Here is a 14,109-nt window from a genome sequence, read left to right as displayed (position 1 = left end):
TCCCTGCGACAGTCCTCCCCCCAGGTGGCCAGGACTTTACCTCCCTTTGGGCTGCTCCGGTTAATTGGGCCACCAGGATGCTCACTTTTTGCTCCTCTGTGAGGGGGTACACCTGGAAGAGGCTATCCAGCTTTTCTCTAAAGTCATGCAGGGTATGTGACTCCCCTGAGTACTGGGGTAGCCAGGCTGCCCCCGGGATATAGGGCATGGTGAAAGGCATGACCGCAACAGCGGTGGCGCTGGCGGGGATTGAAGCGGTGAAGCTCTCCTCCGTATCCGACATCCTTCTCCCCCCTAGTGGACCGTGGCCTACCTTGCGATGATCCTCTTCCGTAGGCCGCGGCTCCGCAGTGGATCGTCAGGGTTGAGGACCTTCCGTCGCACTCCTGTGACGTCTGCGTCTGCTGGGCTCCTTCCAGGACCTTACGCAACGTCCGGACGTGAGGCGGGGCTTCAGTTCTCGCGCGCTTTCGGAGTCCACGCCCCCTCTTCTTCCCGCGCGGCGTCCTCAAGATGGCGTCCAATGGCGGGAAAACTCCACGTATGGCGGGAAGAAGGCCGAAGATGGCGCCGGATGGCGGGAAAACTCCACCGATGGCGGGAAGGAAGCGGAAGATGGCGCCGGATGGCGGGAATCTTCACCACAGGTAAGTTTGAACAGTCTTTTGCAGGCACGCAGTACCCGGTGGTTGCGGGCACGAAATTCCGCCGACTACGCCAAAAGTTGACGCGCCCCTGGGCCTGTGTCGCGCTGCGTTGCGCATGCGGGAGCTTACCCGGAGCCGGATCTCTTGAGGGTTGTAGTCTCGTGGCGGCGATCCGGTCCGTGCCCAGGGAGTCAGACTAAGTGGCGCTGTATTAGCGGTAGATGTTGGACGACTACGCCACCCGTTGAGTACAGCTAAGTAGCTGCTGCTGCAGGGCAGACCGCTGAGGCCGGTGGTAGGATTGTGCAGCGTGATAGTATAACCCCCAACGGGAGGGGTATGGCCTCAGGGCAGCCGACGTGGATGATGGGGGTAGCAGGAACCACTCAGAGACGGTACGGTGTAGTTCAGGGTCTTTACTGGTGACAACGATAGACCCTCCCGGAGTACTGGCTAGCGATTGGGGCCTGGTCAGTCCTTGAGCAGATGGGATCTCCCCTGGCCAGGCGGAGTTGTAGGCCTCCCAAACTAACGATACTCTTCTGGCTACCTTGCTAGAAGCGGGTATAAGTAGCCCACGTCCCTGAGTGTACCGTGTGGTGCTCACCCGTATGGCCGGTGACTCGGGGCCTTCTAGTAGCTTCCGCTCCACGACGGCGGTGCTGGTTCCACGCGTGTGACCGTGCCTTCGGGTTTCTGGGCCAGAGGACCTGCAATCCCCTGCTGGGCGGTTTCTGCTGCTGGGTAAAGATTAGTCCCCACAGCCTCGGACTCTGGGTCCGGTCATAACTTCTCAGTCAGGGCGAGCTCTGCAGCTGCCAGCCCCTGACTCCTTGTAGCACTGCTCCCACAGAGCTCCTGATGTTCTTTCCTATATCTGCTTCTCTTCTCTGTCTCTACTTCTTCTCTACTCACCAACCCTGCCTCAGCCCTAGGTTTATATAGGGGAAGTTCTTCCCCTCCCAGGACTGGGCAGGAGGTGTGGCATGCACAGGATCCCTGACCAAGAGACCTCCCACCTGCTCTCAGACATAACATTGCCGTTACTGTGGAAACCAGACCCCTGGGGTGCCACACATCCACTGCTGCTTGTTTCTGGAAAAGAACCATGGAGTCAAAATCATCACTACACCTGTAGGTAAATTCCCAAAGGGGTATAATTTCCAAAATGGGGTCACTTGAGTGGGGATTCTGCTCTTCTAGCACTTAGGGGCTGTGTATATGGAGTCCGCAAACTATTGTACAATTTGTTCTCCAAGTCAAATAGCGCTCCGTCCCTCCCGGAACTCGCCGTATGGCTAAGCGGTACGATACAGCCACATATGGGGTATTGCCACGTTTAGAAGAAATTGTGTGACACATTTCGGCACGATTTTTACCCATTGCCCTGTGTGAAAATGTCAAATCTGAGGGTAAAACATTTTTTTGTGGTAAAAATATAATTGTTTTCCTCACTGCCCAATGGTATAAATTTAAAAATTAAAAAATACTCACTACTTCCCTAGATGAATTCCTTGAGAGGTGTAGTTTACAAAATGGGGGTCACTTGTGGGGGTTTCTGCTGTTTCGGCATGTCAGCGACTCTTCAAATATGACATGGTGTCTGCAACCCATCCCAGCCAACATAGCGCTCCTTTCTCTTCCGAACCCTGCCGTACATCGAAGCAGTGGTTTTCCCCCACATATGGGGTATCGGCGTACTCAGGAGAAATTGCACAATCAATTTCATGGTGCAATTTCTCCTGTTATCCTTATGATAATGCAAAATTAGAAGATGAAAAAAATTTTGAGGGAAAAATGTGAACATTTTATTTTTACAGCTCAATATTATAAACTTCTATGAAGTACCTGGGGGTTCAAGGTGCTCACCACACATCTAGATAAGTTTCCTAAGGGGTCTAGTTTCCAAAATGGTGGCACTTGTGGGGGGTTTCCACTGTTTAGGCACATCAGGAGCTCCCCAAATGCGAGTTGGTGTCTGCTAATTATTCAAACAAATTTTACATTCAAAAAGTCAAATGGCGCTCTTTCCCTTCCGAGCCCTGCCGTGCGCCCAAACAGTGGTTTTCCCTCACATATGGGGTATTGGCATGCTCAGGAGAAATTGCACTACAAATTGTGTAGTCCATTTTTTCCTGTTACCCTTGTGAAAATAAAAAAAAATTGGGTCTTAAGTAACATTTTTGTGAAAAAAAGTTAAATATTTATTGTTTTCTTCCACATTCCAAAAATTCTTGTGAAGCACCTGAAGAGTTAATAAAGTTCTTGAATGTGGTTTTGAGCACCTTGAGGGGTGCAGTTTTTAGAATGGTGTCACTTTTGGGTATTTTCAGTCATAAAGGCCCCTCAAAGTCACTTCAAATGTGATGTGGTCCCTAAAAATGTTTTTGTAAATTTTGTTGTAAAAATGAGAAATCGCTGGTTAACTTTTAACCCTTAGAACTTCCTAACAAAAAAAAAAATTGCTTCCAAAATTGTGCTGATGTAAAGTAGACATGTGGGAAATGTTATTTATTAACTATTTTGTGTGACGTATCTCTCTGATTCAAGGGCATGTAAATTCAAAGTTGCAAAATTTTCGCCAAATTTCCATTTTTTTCACAAATAAACGCAAGTGATCGCGAAGAAATTTTACTACTATCATGAAGTACAATATGTCCCGAAAAAACAGTCTCAGAATCAGGGGGATCCGTTGAAGCGTTCCAGAGTAATTACTTCATAAAGTGACAGTGGTCAGAATTGAAAAAATTGGCCCGGTCACGAAGGCGAAAACAGGCTCTGGCGCAAAAAGGTTAAGAATGCAGTCTTATTTTTACCAGAACAGACATACACAGCCTTGTGTAAGCTTTTCACAAGCTTAATATCTATAGAGCTTAATAACAAGCAATCAGCCCGTTATTTTATCATTAAAGGCATGCTGGTAAGTGCAGTAAAGAAGGGCCATCGACAAGCCTTAATGGGCTACGTGTGATCATCCAGCCACAAAAACTGTCTGCAAATGAATCTCCACTGATTAGGTCTCATCCAGATTGTGATTTCTAGTCCGTAACTAGAGCGGATGGGAGACCAGTCCAGGATCAGATTTCTATTTCACAACATCTGTAAACTACAAACTCTGACTTTGCAATTGTGATTTGCAGCTTAACACAGCTTTTTATTGCTTGAACACAAATGAACTGAACCATTGGAAACGACTAAATTATGATTGCATTACTTTTCCTATTTTATTCAGTGTACAATTTGTCTCTGTAAAGTATTGATTACGCTCTGTATGCTTTTAATTCAAATTCCACTCTAATCAGGCAAAATAGGTGCTGCTTCAACTCCTAATGCGTCACTGAAACACATGTGAACATTTTACAACGTTCATACTGCTTTGCAGAAGGATCATTAATCATTGTAGTTTATGAAGAAAAATAATCACATGGTCCTTATCTTCCTTGTCCCAAGCTTTAGCCCTGAAGAAGATTAACCTCATAATTAATTTTCCAGAGAATGAAAATCAAGGTTTTCACACCCTACGAAAGTGTGAGCCAGCTCCAAGATCCTTCATGTGTCATTTTACTCCCAATTCCTCTTTTCTTCTAACCAATGTCTATTCGAGCTAAAGGGAGTGTTGTTGACAGTATATGACTTACCCCATCTCTCTGCTAGTTGAGGAGAAAAGCTAGTGAGCCAGTGATTGATTTAACGGCAGCCAATCCAAGAAGGCAGGTTGCTGAGAGGGGAGAGCAGCATTCTTTAAGGGGTTGTCCACTACTTCCATATTGATGCCCTATCTGTAGGATAGGCCAGCAATGTGTGATCGGCCAGGGTCAATGTGAAAGTAGTGGACAACTCCTTTAACCAATCATTAAACTGAAGGCGTGTCTCTGGCTATTTCAGGCTCCCTCAAATTACTTGTAGGCCCTCTGTAGATAAGGTGTAGTCACAGATCAAAATGGAGCTGAACTAAAAAGCTACAAGAATTTAGGAAAATTAAATATCAGGCAATGTATTATACATAGTGACTTACATTATACATTTATATATGTCATTGGTGGACAGTGTCTTTAAAGCAAAGCACCGCGCCAGAGTTTTTTTTTTCTGCACTGGAGTGGTGCTTTTAATCAAACGTCCCTGCCTTCTGGCGTCTTCACCTTTTTTCGGCACCATTCCGGTCCCGCGGCACCATCTTGTGATCGCAACATCTAACTGACCAGAAGTCAGAAGGTTACGATCACAAACTTTCAATATAAGTCTATGGAAGCCAGAACGAGGCTCTCATTGACTTGTGTTGAGTTGTGACCTCCGGCTCGCTCCAAAAAACACTGGAGTGACCTGGCAGGTCACAAAGTGCCGGAGACAGATGGGGGCCGGTGGTGATAAAAGGTGAAAACAGCGACAGGTCATTATAAGAGTAGGGTCAGGGACCTTAGATTAGAAGCACCACTTCAGTGGTAAAATAAAAAAAATAAAAAAAACGCTGGCTTTAAAGAGTAACCTTTTGTTTTTAATTTTTTTTCACAACTCAATAGTACACATGAAAATAAGAAATTTTTTAATATATCTTACTAGAGGGATGGGCTAATGTTTCAAATTCTAAATTTTCAATTCAGGGGTAATATCTGCTTTCAGTGAATACAGAACTTTCCTAATACTAAGATAGAAGATGACACTCTATGGAGAACTGTAACTGTCCTTTCAGGAGAGCTTGCAGCAGAATATCTGTGTCAGCCTCTAGCTCCTCCTCCCTCCTCCATAGAATTTTAAAAGCTCCAACTGTCATCTCCCATCTGTGTTCACGGAATTACAGATGTTACCCATGAATTGAGACTCAGATAAGTCCAGGAAGAGAGATTTCTCTGTTAAGATATATTGCAAAGTTTATTTTTATCTGTACTATCAATTTGTGAAATAAAAGTTAAAACAATTACTACTTAAGCATGCTTTGTGTTTATTTTTTGGAATTCTTATCTATAATAGTTGTATAAGACTTCCTAGACCGAAGCTAACTTACTTTTTTCTACCTCCTAGAAACCTGAGCAACAATAGAATTACAACCTTGGAAGTTGGTTCTTTTGACAATTTATCTGGATCATTAATAGTTTTGAAGCTGAACAGGAACAAGATCAGTGTGATTCAGCCGAAAAGCTTGAAACTTCCAAATCTGCAACACCTGTAAGTGCAGTGTCTTCAGTTTTTATTGTTTTGTGTGATTGTGGCGTTCCTTCCATTGTGATTGGTCATTTGAGGCGCTGTCAGATTTCCTAATGAATAATCTAGCTACGCTGTTTGAGCACAGATTGCTTGGTTAAAAGAATGCCACCTGACACGCAGGCCAAAATGCAGGATCTTCTTTCTAATTAATACACATTTTGTTTGTTTTATTTATAAGCTATTCATAAGCTAATTACAGATTGTATTTAAACATTGGGCTAGTCTAGATATGACTGCAAGCGGAGCAGCCATTGACATTCTCCTATGAAGGCAAAGCTGGACAGTGACCACCACCACATACACATTAGACTAATGTTGGTCAAGCCCATCAGTATCAACAAATTTAGCCAACACTAATGCATATGGGGTCTCGATGTAACTGATCATCATAGGAGATAGCAATTGGACAAGTCTGATTTTGGACTGCCCATCACTTTGTTCTCCTGGAGATATGATGGCCAACAAATGGCTTTCAGCGGCTTTTTCATAGATGACACAGGAGCTTGTCTGAACGAGCATACAGTGTATGGGAGAGAAAGCGGTCTAGTGTGTACTGTCTGCTTCTCATCCATCTCCAGCAATTGGTACGATGCTTATTGTATGATTTCTAACAATTGCCTAACACATTATCTTATTGCTGGAAAGATGTAAGGTATTTTGGATTCAAATGGAGAAAAAAAAAGTTCCCTAAAGTCTCCTATGACCTTATTGGTACACATTGTGGGAGAAAAAATAAGGTAAAATCTATTTAAATAACCAAAATGGTTCGATTTTGGTGATGAACTGATCAATCTATTGGTTGTGAATGGAGGTCTTTAGGTACACTAGCCAGGGCATTTTCATTGATATTCGGGTGTGATATGTCCTGTCCCGGTGTTCATTGGGATGACCAAGATGGCATAGTTGCATCATCCTATTATTTTTAATACAGAGTATATTTAGCTAATTTTGTTACTTTAATTTTTTTTTCCCCTCTTTTCTTCATTGCCAGTGAATTGAGGCGTAATCGAATTCAGGTTGTGGAGAGCCTGACGTTTCAAGGCCTGGACTTGCTAAAATCTTTAAAAATGCAGAGAAATGGAATTAGCAAACTAATGGATGGTGCATTTTTTGGATTGGACAACATGGAACAGCTGTAAGTGGCTTATTTCAGGGTCATCTTAATGATCGAGATCTACATTTAGCAGATGTACTGGATGTTGCTTTCCAAGACCATGTTCTGTTGGGACTTTTTGTGCTTTTTTCAGGACATGCGTGTATTTTCATATACTCTGCATGCTATTCTGTTTCAGGGCTGATGCTGATTTTACCCAATGACATGCAAATATCTGCAAATGTTACTGATTAAGCTGTAAAATAGTCATAAAACACCTATTCTAGCCAAATTTATTTGCTGGCATCATTGTCCTATTTCCAGGTATTTAAGTATAAGTGAAGTTGTCTAGCTCCTGTCTCCCATATGCTGCTTTCTAGCTTTGTCTTATACTTGTGTACATCCCATTGTCTCATTTCTGAGGCATACGAGGGGCGTTCATTAAAGATTTCCCCTGACCCACTTCCTGTTGACTGAGAGCAATGAAACTTGGCACCGTTATTAGTCCTTCTCTACATAGGTGCCACCCAGGGACACACACTTCTCCCATCTCTTTAAGCAACTGTAAACACCTCGCTTGTAGAAGTCGACAGGTTGCTCCAAAAGCCACATTGTGACTTCGGAAATCAGATTCTCATCTGGAAAATGCTTGCCCTTCAAAAACAACTTCATTTTTGGAAAGAGGTGGAAGTCTGATGGTGCGAGGTCAGGTGAATAAGGGGAATGCGGTAGAATTTCAAAGTCACAGGAGCATGCTTCTGTTTGGGCATCATGTGAGTTGTGAACTAGTACGTTGTCATGCAGAAGGTGGACACCTTTGGTGAGCATGCCACATCTCTTGGTTTTGATGGCCTCCCACAATTTCCGCAGCAGTGAAGCATAGTATGCCCCAGTGATCATGGTACTCTCTGCTAGGAAATCCATCAATACTACTCTGTGCTGGTCCCAAAATACTGTGAGCATGACCTTGCCGCTGAGGGTTGGGCACGTTGCCTACTTAGGAGGTGGTAAGTCATGATGCTTTCATTGCATCGCCTGGACTTTAGTCTCAGGATCATAGTGATGAACCCAGCTTTCATCTTGTATGATAAGTCTGTTGAAAAAGTCCTCCTGGTTTCCATGACACATAGTCAATAGAGCTTGAGAGCATTCGACTCGTTCCTGCTTCTGGAAAGGTGTGAGCAGCCGGGGAACCCAGTGAGCGGATACTTTATGCATTTGAAGATGGTCTTGGATGTTTTTTTCAAAGGACCCCACACTAATCTTAACATTTTGGGCTAGGTGGTGAATGGTTACACAGCGATTGTCCAAAATGGCGACCTCCACTTGCTGGATGGTATGTTCATCAATAGCAGAGTGGGGTCGCCCTGGAATTGGAGCCGTTTGCACCGAAGTCTGACCACATTTCAATTGACGATGCCAGTTCTTGACTACATTATATGATGGAGAATTATCACCATAAACCTTCTTCATCTCATTGAACGTCTCCTTTGGTGTGCTCCCTTTCAAGTAAAGGAACTTGATGACTGCTCTGTATTCCACTGGGTCCATTATCAAGAATCACATCACTTCAGCACCTGTAAAATCAAGACCAGTATCAGTTCTGAGTTGCAAATTGGCACGTAACCTATAGAGACTTCTTACGCATGTGAAGTTTCAGCGTCCTGTGATTAATAGAAGTGGATCAGGGGAAATCTTTAATGAACGACCCTCCTAACTGTCGACTTATAATTGTAATGCTGCCATATCGTATGTGGTGCGTATAATAGCATTTCTCGACATGGCACTGGTTATTAGAAAGACAAGGTTTCCCACTGAAGAAAGCCAGGTTGTACTTAGTTTGAAGCCTGTCAGTAACACGTACCCTGCACAAGCAGAGGCATTGCAGGGCAATGTGAAACATTATGAAAGACACCTATTAGCCAATCATCCTGTGTGCCGACATTCACTTTCTTTATTTTGTAACTGCACTTTTGGGCGTATCACCACACTACATGCTGGTGACACTCCATGCTCTAGACTGGCAGTGCAGTGTGGGGGCGCTGCACTGGCAAGGGGAGGCGAAGATGGGCCATAGACTGCAAGTGCAGTGATTTTGCTCCCCAGTGCACTTGCAAACCTATTTTACATATCATTAAAAGCTGAATATCTGTGCATTGGCATAAATTGTTTTCTAAAAAAGTATACTACCCTATCCCACACCATCTTTATTTTAATAGGGTTACTGACAGGTTCTCTATAAAGTTGTGAAAAGAAATCAATCAGACTTGGATTTCCTGCTCTATCTGTACCTGGGTGTCCAGTAGGTGCTCCGATTCAGTGGTTCACAGCCTTCCCTGTATGGTAGCGTATACAGAGATGTCGGCCACAAAGTAGGTTCACCCACAGGACTCCTAAGAGCAGAAAGTAACTTACTGAATGTTTTATTTCCCACAAATATCTACATTTCCTCAGGTCTTTCAGCTAACAGCTAGGACTTTATATATGAAGACTCCTTGTTCAGTTTAGCATTTTCTCTGCTAGTTCTGCTAGGAATGGCTACATAATCTTTCCATCCACTTTTCTGTATGTAGACTGGCAGAATAGTATTGGCCTTTATTTTATCTTTTTCAGCATGGCAATTAGCCATGCTTTGGTTTAGGTTGTGTTGACATGTCCAGTAATCTATTAGAACAGATCTTACCGAACCTGTTAGTAATAGACAACAACGGATGCTGCATTAACAGATCCGTTGCCAATTGATGTTAAAAATAACGGATCGGGCAGAGACGAGTTAGTGAATAATGGACTAAAAAGTTGTCAACACAACTTTTTTCCTAATGGCTTTTTGCTGGATCTATTCTGACGGATCATTACTGGACATGTGAACATAGGCTTACTTAAAGGTGTTGTTTGGGACTTTAACAATGATGGCCTACCATTAGGATAGGTCATCAATGTATGATCGATGGGGGTGCAGCACCCCCGCCAATTAGCAGTTCCCAGTGTTGGTGGCATCCGTAACTACTCGGTTATGGAGCTGCACAGCTCCAACAACTGTATAGTGGCCATGGCCTGGTACTGCACATCCACCAACTATTCAAGTCAGTAGGGGTGGATGTGCAGTAACTGGCCACAACCACTGTTCCTAGATGGAGCTGTGCTAACCGATATCGGTGGGGGTACAAAACAAAGCATCCCCGCCATTCAGCTGTTTCCGATCAGGCATTGCTGACCTATTCTAAGGATATACCATCAATGTTAAAGTAGCCGACAGCCTCTTTAATATTACACTTTTTATGTTGTGTATTGTGATCAAATAACAGTGGACCTTTTGTTACATTGACCAATTGAATGCATAACATATTGCTGTCATTTTTAATCTAAAATCAGTCTGATTTAATCTCCTGCAGTGAGTTGGAATATAATAATGTCACGGACATTAACAAAGGCTGGCTCTATGGACTGCGCTCACTACAACAGCTTTACATGAGCCAGAATGCCGTCAACAGGATCAGCCCAGATGCGTGGGAGTTCTGCCAGAATCTCTTGGATCTGTAAGTGTTGAAGTGCATTCTTCATTATATAGGTTATTTCTCAGACTTTTCAAGATTGCGCTCTCATACTTTCCTGCATCTTGGGACTATCCACACAAAATCATAGGTTTTATCATTGCACTAGCTGATTATTTGGGATTTACCTCCAAAGATTTTAACAATGCTAACCAGCACTTTCAGACTTTCATTGAAAGACCCCCGTATTTTGTTCCTTCTACAAGGCTAGCATCTTTTTTCCTCTTCTGGTTAACAAGAATACTTTAATGAAGATTAGTTATTTTTAAATAGGAAATCAATGCGTGTGAACATAGATCCCATGTCCCGCTCTTTACTGTTGTAAGCCAGTAATTCAGTATTGTTTCAGCTTGTGCCGTCTCTTACAGTCTGTCTTTTTTCCTTTGCCTCCCCCAGAGACCTGTCAAACAACCAGCTGAACCGTTTGGATGAGTTTGCATTTGTCGGACTTAGCTCACTGGAAAAACTGAACCTTGGGGATAACAGAATAAATCATATTGCTGAAGGTGTATTTAAGGGACTTGCAAATCTTGGGACTCTGTAAGTGAATATTTTTTTTCTATCTGTTAAAATGCAAGCTGTACAATTAATGTATTTTTTTATAGGTTTTCTGGAAATGAAAATTATAAAAAAACGTAGCAAGGCATTCTGTGTTATATGAACGACATTTGAAATGTGTATTGACCATTTTCCATATGCAATTCTACACTGCGCTAATCAGAATTTTCCCTTAAAAATTAAATCGCCTACCGTAGTAGTCAGAATATAGCTCTGCTTAGTGGTTGCAACAGTTCTCACCCCTGCACCCAGTTATAAAAATTGTCCCAGATCACAGTGCCTTCCATTCCACCCCAGTAGTTACTGATGCCATCAGCTTTACTTTAATAGTCAGAGCAGATGTCAGGCGCTGGTTTCAGTATCATGTATTTGTTACCTCTGAAAGGTGGAGGGTGACATGTAGGCAGCTCTTTCATTTTAACTCTCACTATAGAGAAATGGGATTCAGTTTTAGTATTAAAGATTATAGTTTTCTAATAGGTGGAAGTTAACTCACCGACATTTATAGATATACACTGCTCAAAAAAATAAAGGGAACACTCAAATAACACATCCTAGATCTGAATGAATGAAATATTCTCATTGAATACTTTGTTCTCTACAAAGTTGAATGTGCTGACCGCAAAATCACACAAAAATCATCAATGGAAATCAAATTTAGTAACCAATGGAGGCCTGGATTTGGAGTCACCCCCAAAATTCAAGTGGAAAAACACACTACAGGCTGATCCAACTTTGATGTAATGTCCTTAAAACAAGTCAAAATGAGGCTCAGTATTGTGTGTGGCCTCCACGTGCCTGTATGACCTCCCTACAATGCCTGGGCATGCTCCTGATGAGGTTGCGGATGGTCTGTGGGATCTCCTCCCAGACCTGGACTAATGCATCCGCCAACTCCTCGACAGTCTGTGGTGCAACAGATGGATGGAGCGAGACATGATGTCCCAGATGTGCTCAATCGGATTCAGGTCTGGGTAACGGGCGGGCCAGTCCATAGCTTCAATGCCTTCATCTTGCAGGAACTGCTGACATACCCCAGCCACATGAGGTCTGGCATTGTCCTGCATTAGGAGGAACCCAGGGCCAACCGCACCAGCATATGGTCTCACAAGGGGTCTGAGGACCTCATCTCGGTACCTAATGCCAGTCAGGCTTCCTCTGGCGAGCACATGGAGGGCTGTATGGCCCTCCAAAGAAATGCCACCCCACACCATTACTGACCCACTGCCAAACCGGTCATGCTGAAGGATGTTGCAGGCAGCAGATCGCTCTCCACGGCGTCTCCAGACTCTCTCACGTCTGTCACATGTGCTCAGTGTGAACCTGCTTTCATCTGTGAAGAGCACAGGGTGCCAGTGGCGACTTTGCCAATCCTGGTGTTCTGTGGCAAATGGCAAGTGTCCTGCACGGTGTTGGGCTGTGAGCACAACCCCCATCTGTGTACGTCGGGCCCTCATACCACCCTCATGGAGTCGGTTTCTAACAGTTTGTGCAAATACATGCACATTTGTGGCCTGCTGGAGGTCATTTTGCAGGGCTCTGGCAGTGCTCCTCCTGTTCCTCCTTGCACAAAGGCGGTGGTAGCGGTCCTGCTGCTGGGTTGTTGCCCTCCTACGGCCCCCTCCGTGTGTCCTTGTGTACTGGCCTGTGTCCTGGTAGCACCTCCGGACACTACACTGACAGACAAAGCAAACCTTCTTGCCACAACTTGCATTGATGTGCCATCCTGGATGAGCTGCACTACCTGAGCAACTTCTGTGTTTTTTAGAATCCGTCTCACGCTACCACGAGTGTGAAAGCACAACCAACATTCAAAAGTGACCAAAACATCAGCCAGAAAGCATTGGTACTGAGATGTGGTCTGTGGTCCCCACCTGCAGAACCACTCCTTTATTGAGTGTCTTGGTAATTGCCAATAATTTCCATCTATTGTCTATTCCATTTGCACAACAGCATGTGAAATTGATTGTCTATCAGTGTTGCTTCCTAAGTGAACAGTTTGATTTACTTGGAGTTATATTCAGTTGTTTAAGGGGGTGCCTTCCACGGTCCTCTCCCGCGTGCGCTGGGTCCTGCTACCGGGTTTGCGCTCGCATGATGGCCATGGCTGAATGCGCCGGCAGGCCGGTCTTCCAGGCTGCGCGGGGTCGTGATGCGCCCTAGCTCGAGTGCGCCGGAAGCCCGGGTCTGCGCTTGCACAGGGTGCGATGTCCAGGTCATCCCCGTTTGCAAGCGCGCCGGGAGCCGCTGGGCTGCGCACTCGCAGGAGGGATTCTGTGGCGTAGCGCGCCAGCTGGCATAAATAAAAAAAAAAAAAAAAAATATATATATATATATATATGTATGTATGTATGTATGTATGTATGTATGTATGTATGTATGTATGTATGTATGTATGGGTGTGTGTGTGTATGTATATATGTATGTATATATGTGTGTGTATGTATATATGTATGTATATATGTGTGTGTGTATATATGTGTGTGTATATGTATGTATATATGTGTGTGTGTATATATATATGTGTGTGTATATGTGTATATATAGAGAGAGATATATATATAGAGAGAGAGAGAGAGATATATATATAGAGAGAGAGAGAGAGATATATATATAGAGAGAGATATATATAGAGATATATATATATATATATATAGGTGTGTGTGTGTATATATATATATGTGTGTGTACAGTACAGACCAAAAGTTTGGACACACCTCATTTAAAGATTTTTCTGTATTTTCATGACTATGAAAATTGTATATTCACACTGAAGGCATCAAACTATGAATTAACACATGTGGAATTATATACTTAACAAAAAAGTGTGAAACAACTGAAAATATGTCTTATATTCTAGGTTCTTCAAAGTAGTCACCTTTTGCTTTGATGACTGCTTTGCACACTCTTGGCATTCTCTTGATGAGCTTCAAGAGGTAGTCACCGGAAATGGTTTTCACTTCACAGGTGTGCCCTGTCAGGTTTAATAAGTGGGATTTCTTGCCTTATAAATGGGGTTGGGACCATCAGTTGTGTTATGCAGTACTCAGGTAGATACACA

General features: G+C 43.6%; 1 protein-coding gene across 1 annotated transcript in view; it reads left to right on the top strand.

Moving 5' to 3' along the window:
• LRIG2 (leucine rich repeats and immunoglobulin like domains 2) overlaps positions 1-14,109 on the top strand; it is a 130,177-nt gene that overhangs the window by 52,479 nt on the left and 63,589 nt on the right. Inside the window, exons 5-8 of the mRNA XM_073667172.1 lie at positions 5,664-5,807; positions 6,838-6,981; positions 10,332-10,475; positions 10,887-11,030. Of these exons, the coding sequence (XP_073523273.1) occupies positions 5,664-5,807; positions 6,838-6,981; positions 10,332-10,475; positions 10,887-11,030 (576 nt within the window). The remainder of the gene's footprint in view (positions 1-5,663; positions 5,808-6,837; positions 6,982-10,331; positions 10,476-10,886; positions 11,031-14,109) is intronic.

The sequence above is a fragment of the Phyllobates terribilis genome, unplaced genomic scaffold, assembly GCF_046119375.1.
Source record: "Phyllobates terribilis strain yellow unplaced genomic scaffold, ASM4611937v1 Scaffold_2__4_contigs__length_985480577, whole genome shotgun sequence".
NCBI classification, from domain to species: domain Eukaryota; kingdom Metazoa; phylum Chordata; class Amphibia; order Anura; family Dendrobatidae; genus Phyllobates; species Phyllobates terribilis.
This window is presented reverse-complemented; position numbering and strand designations above follow the sequence as displayed.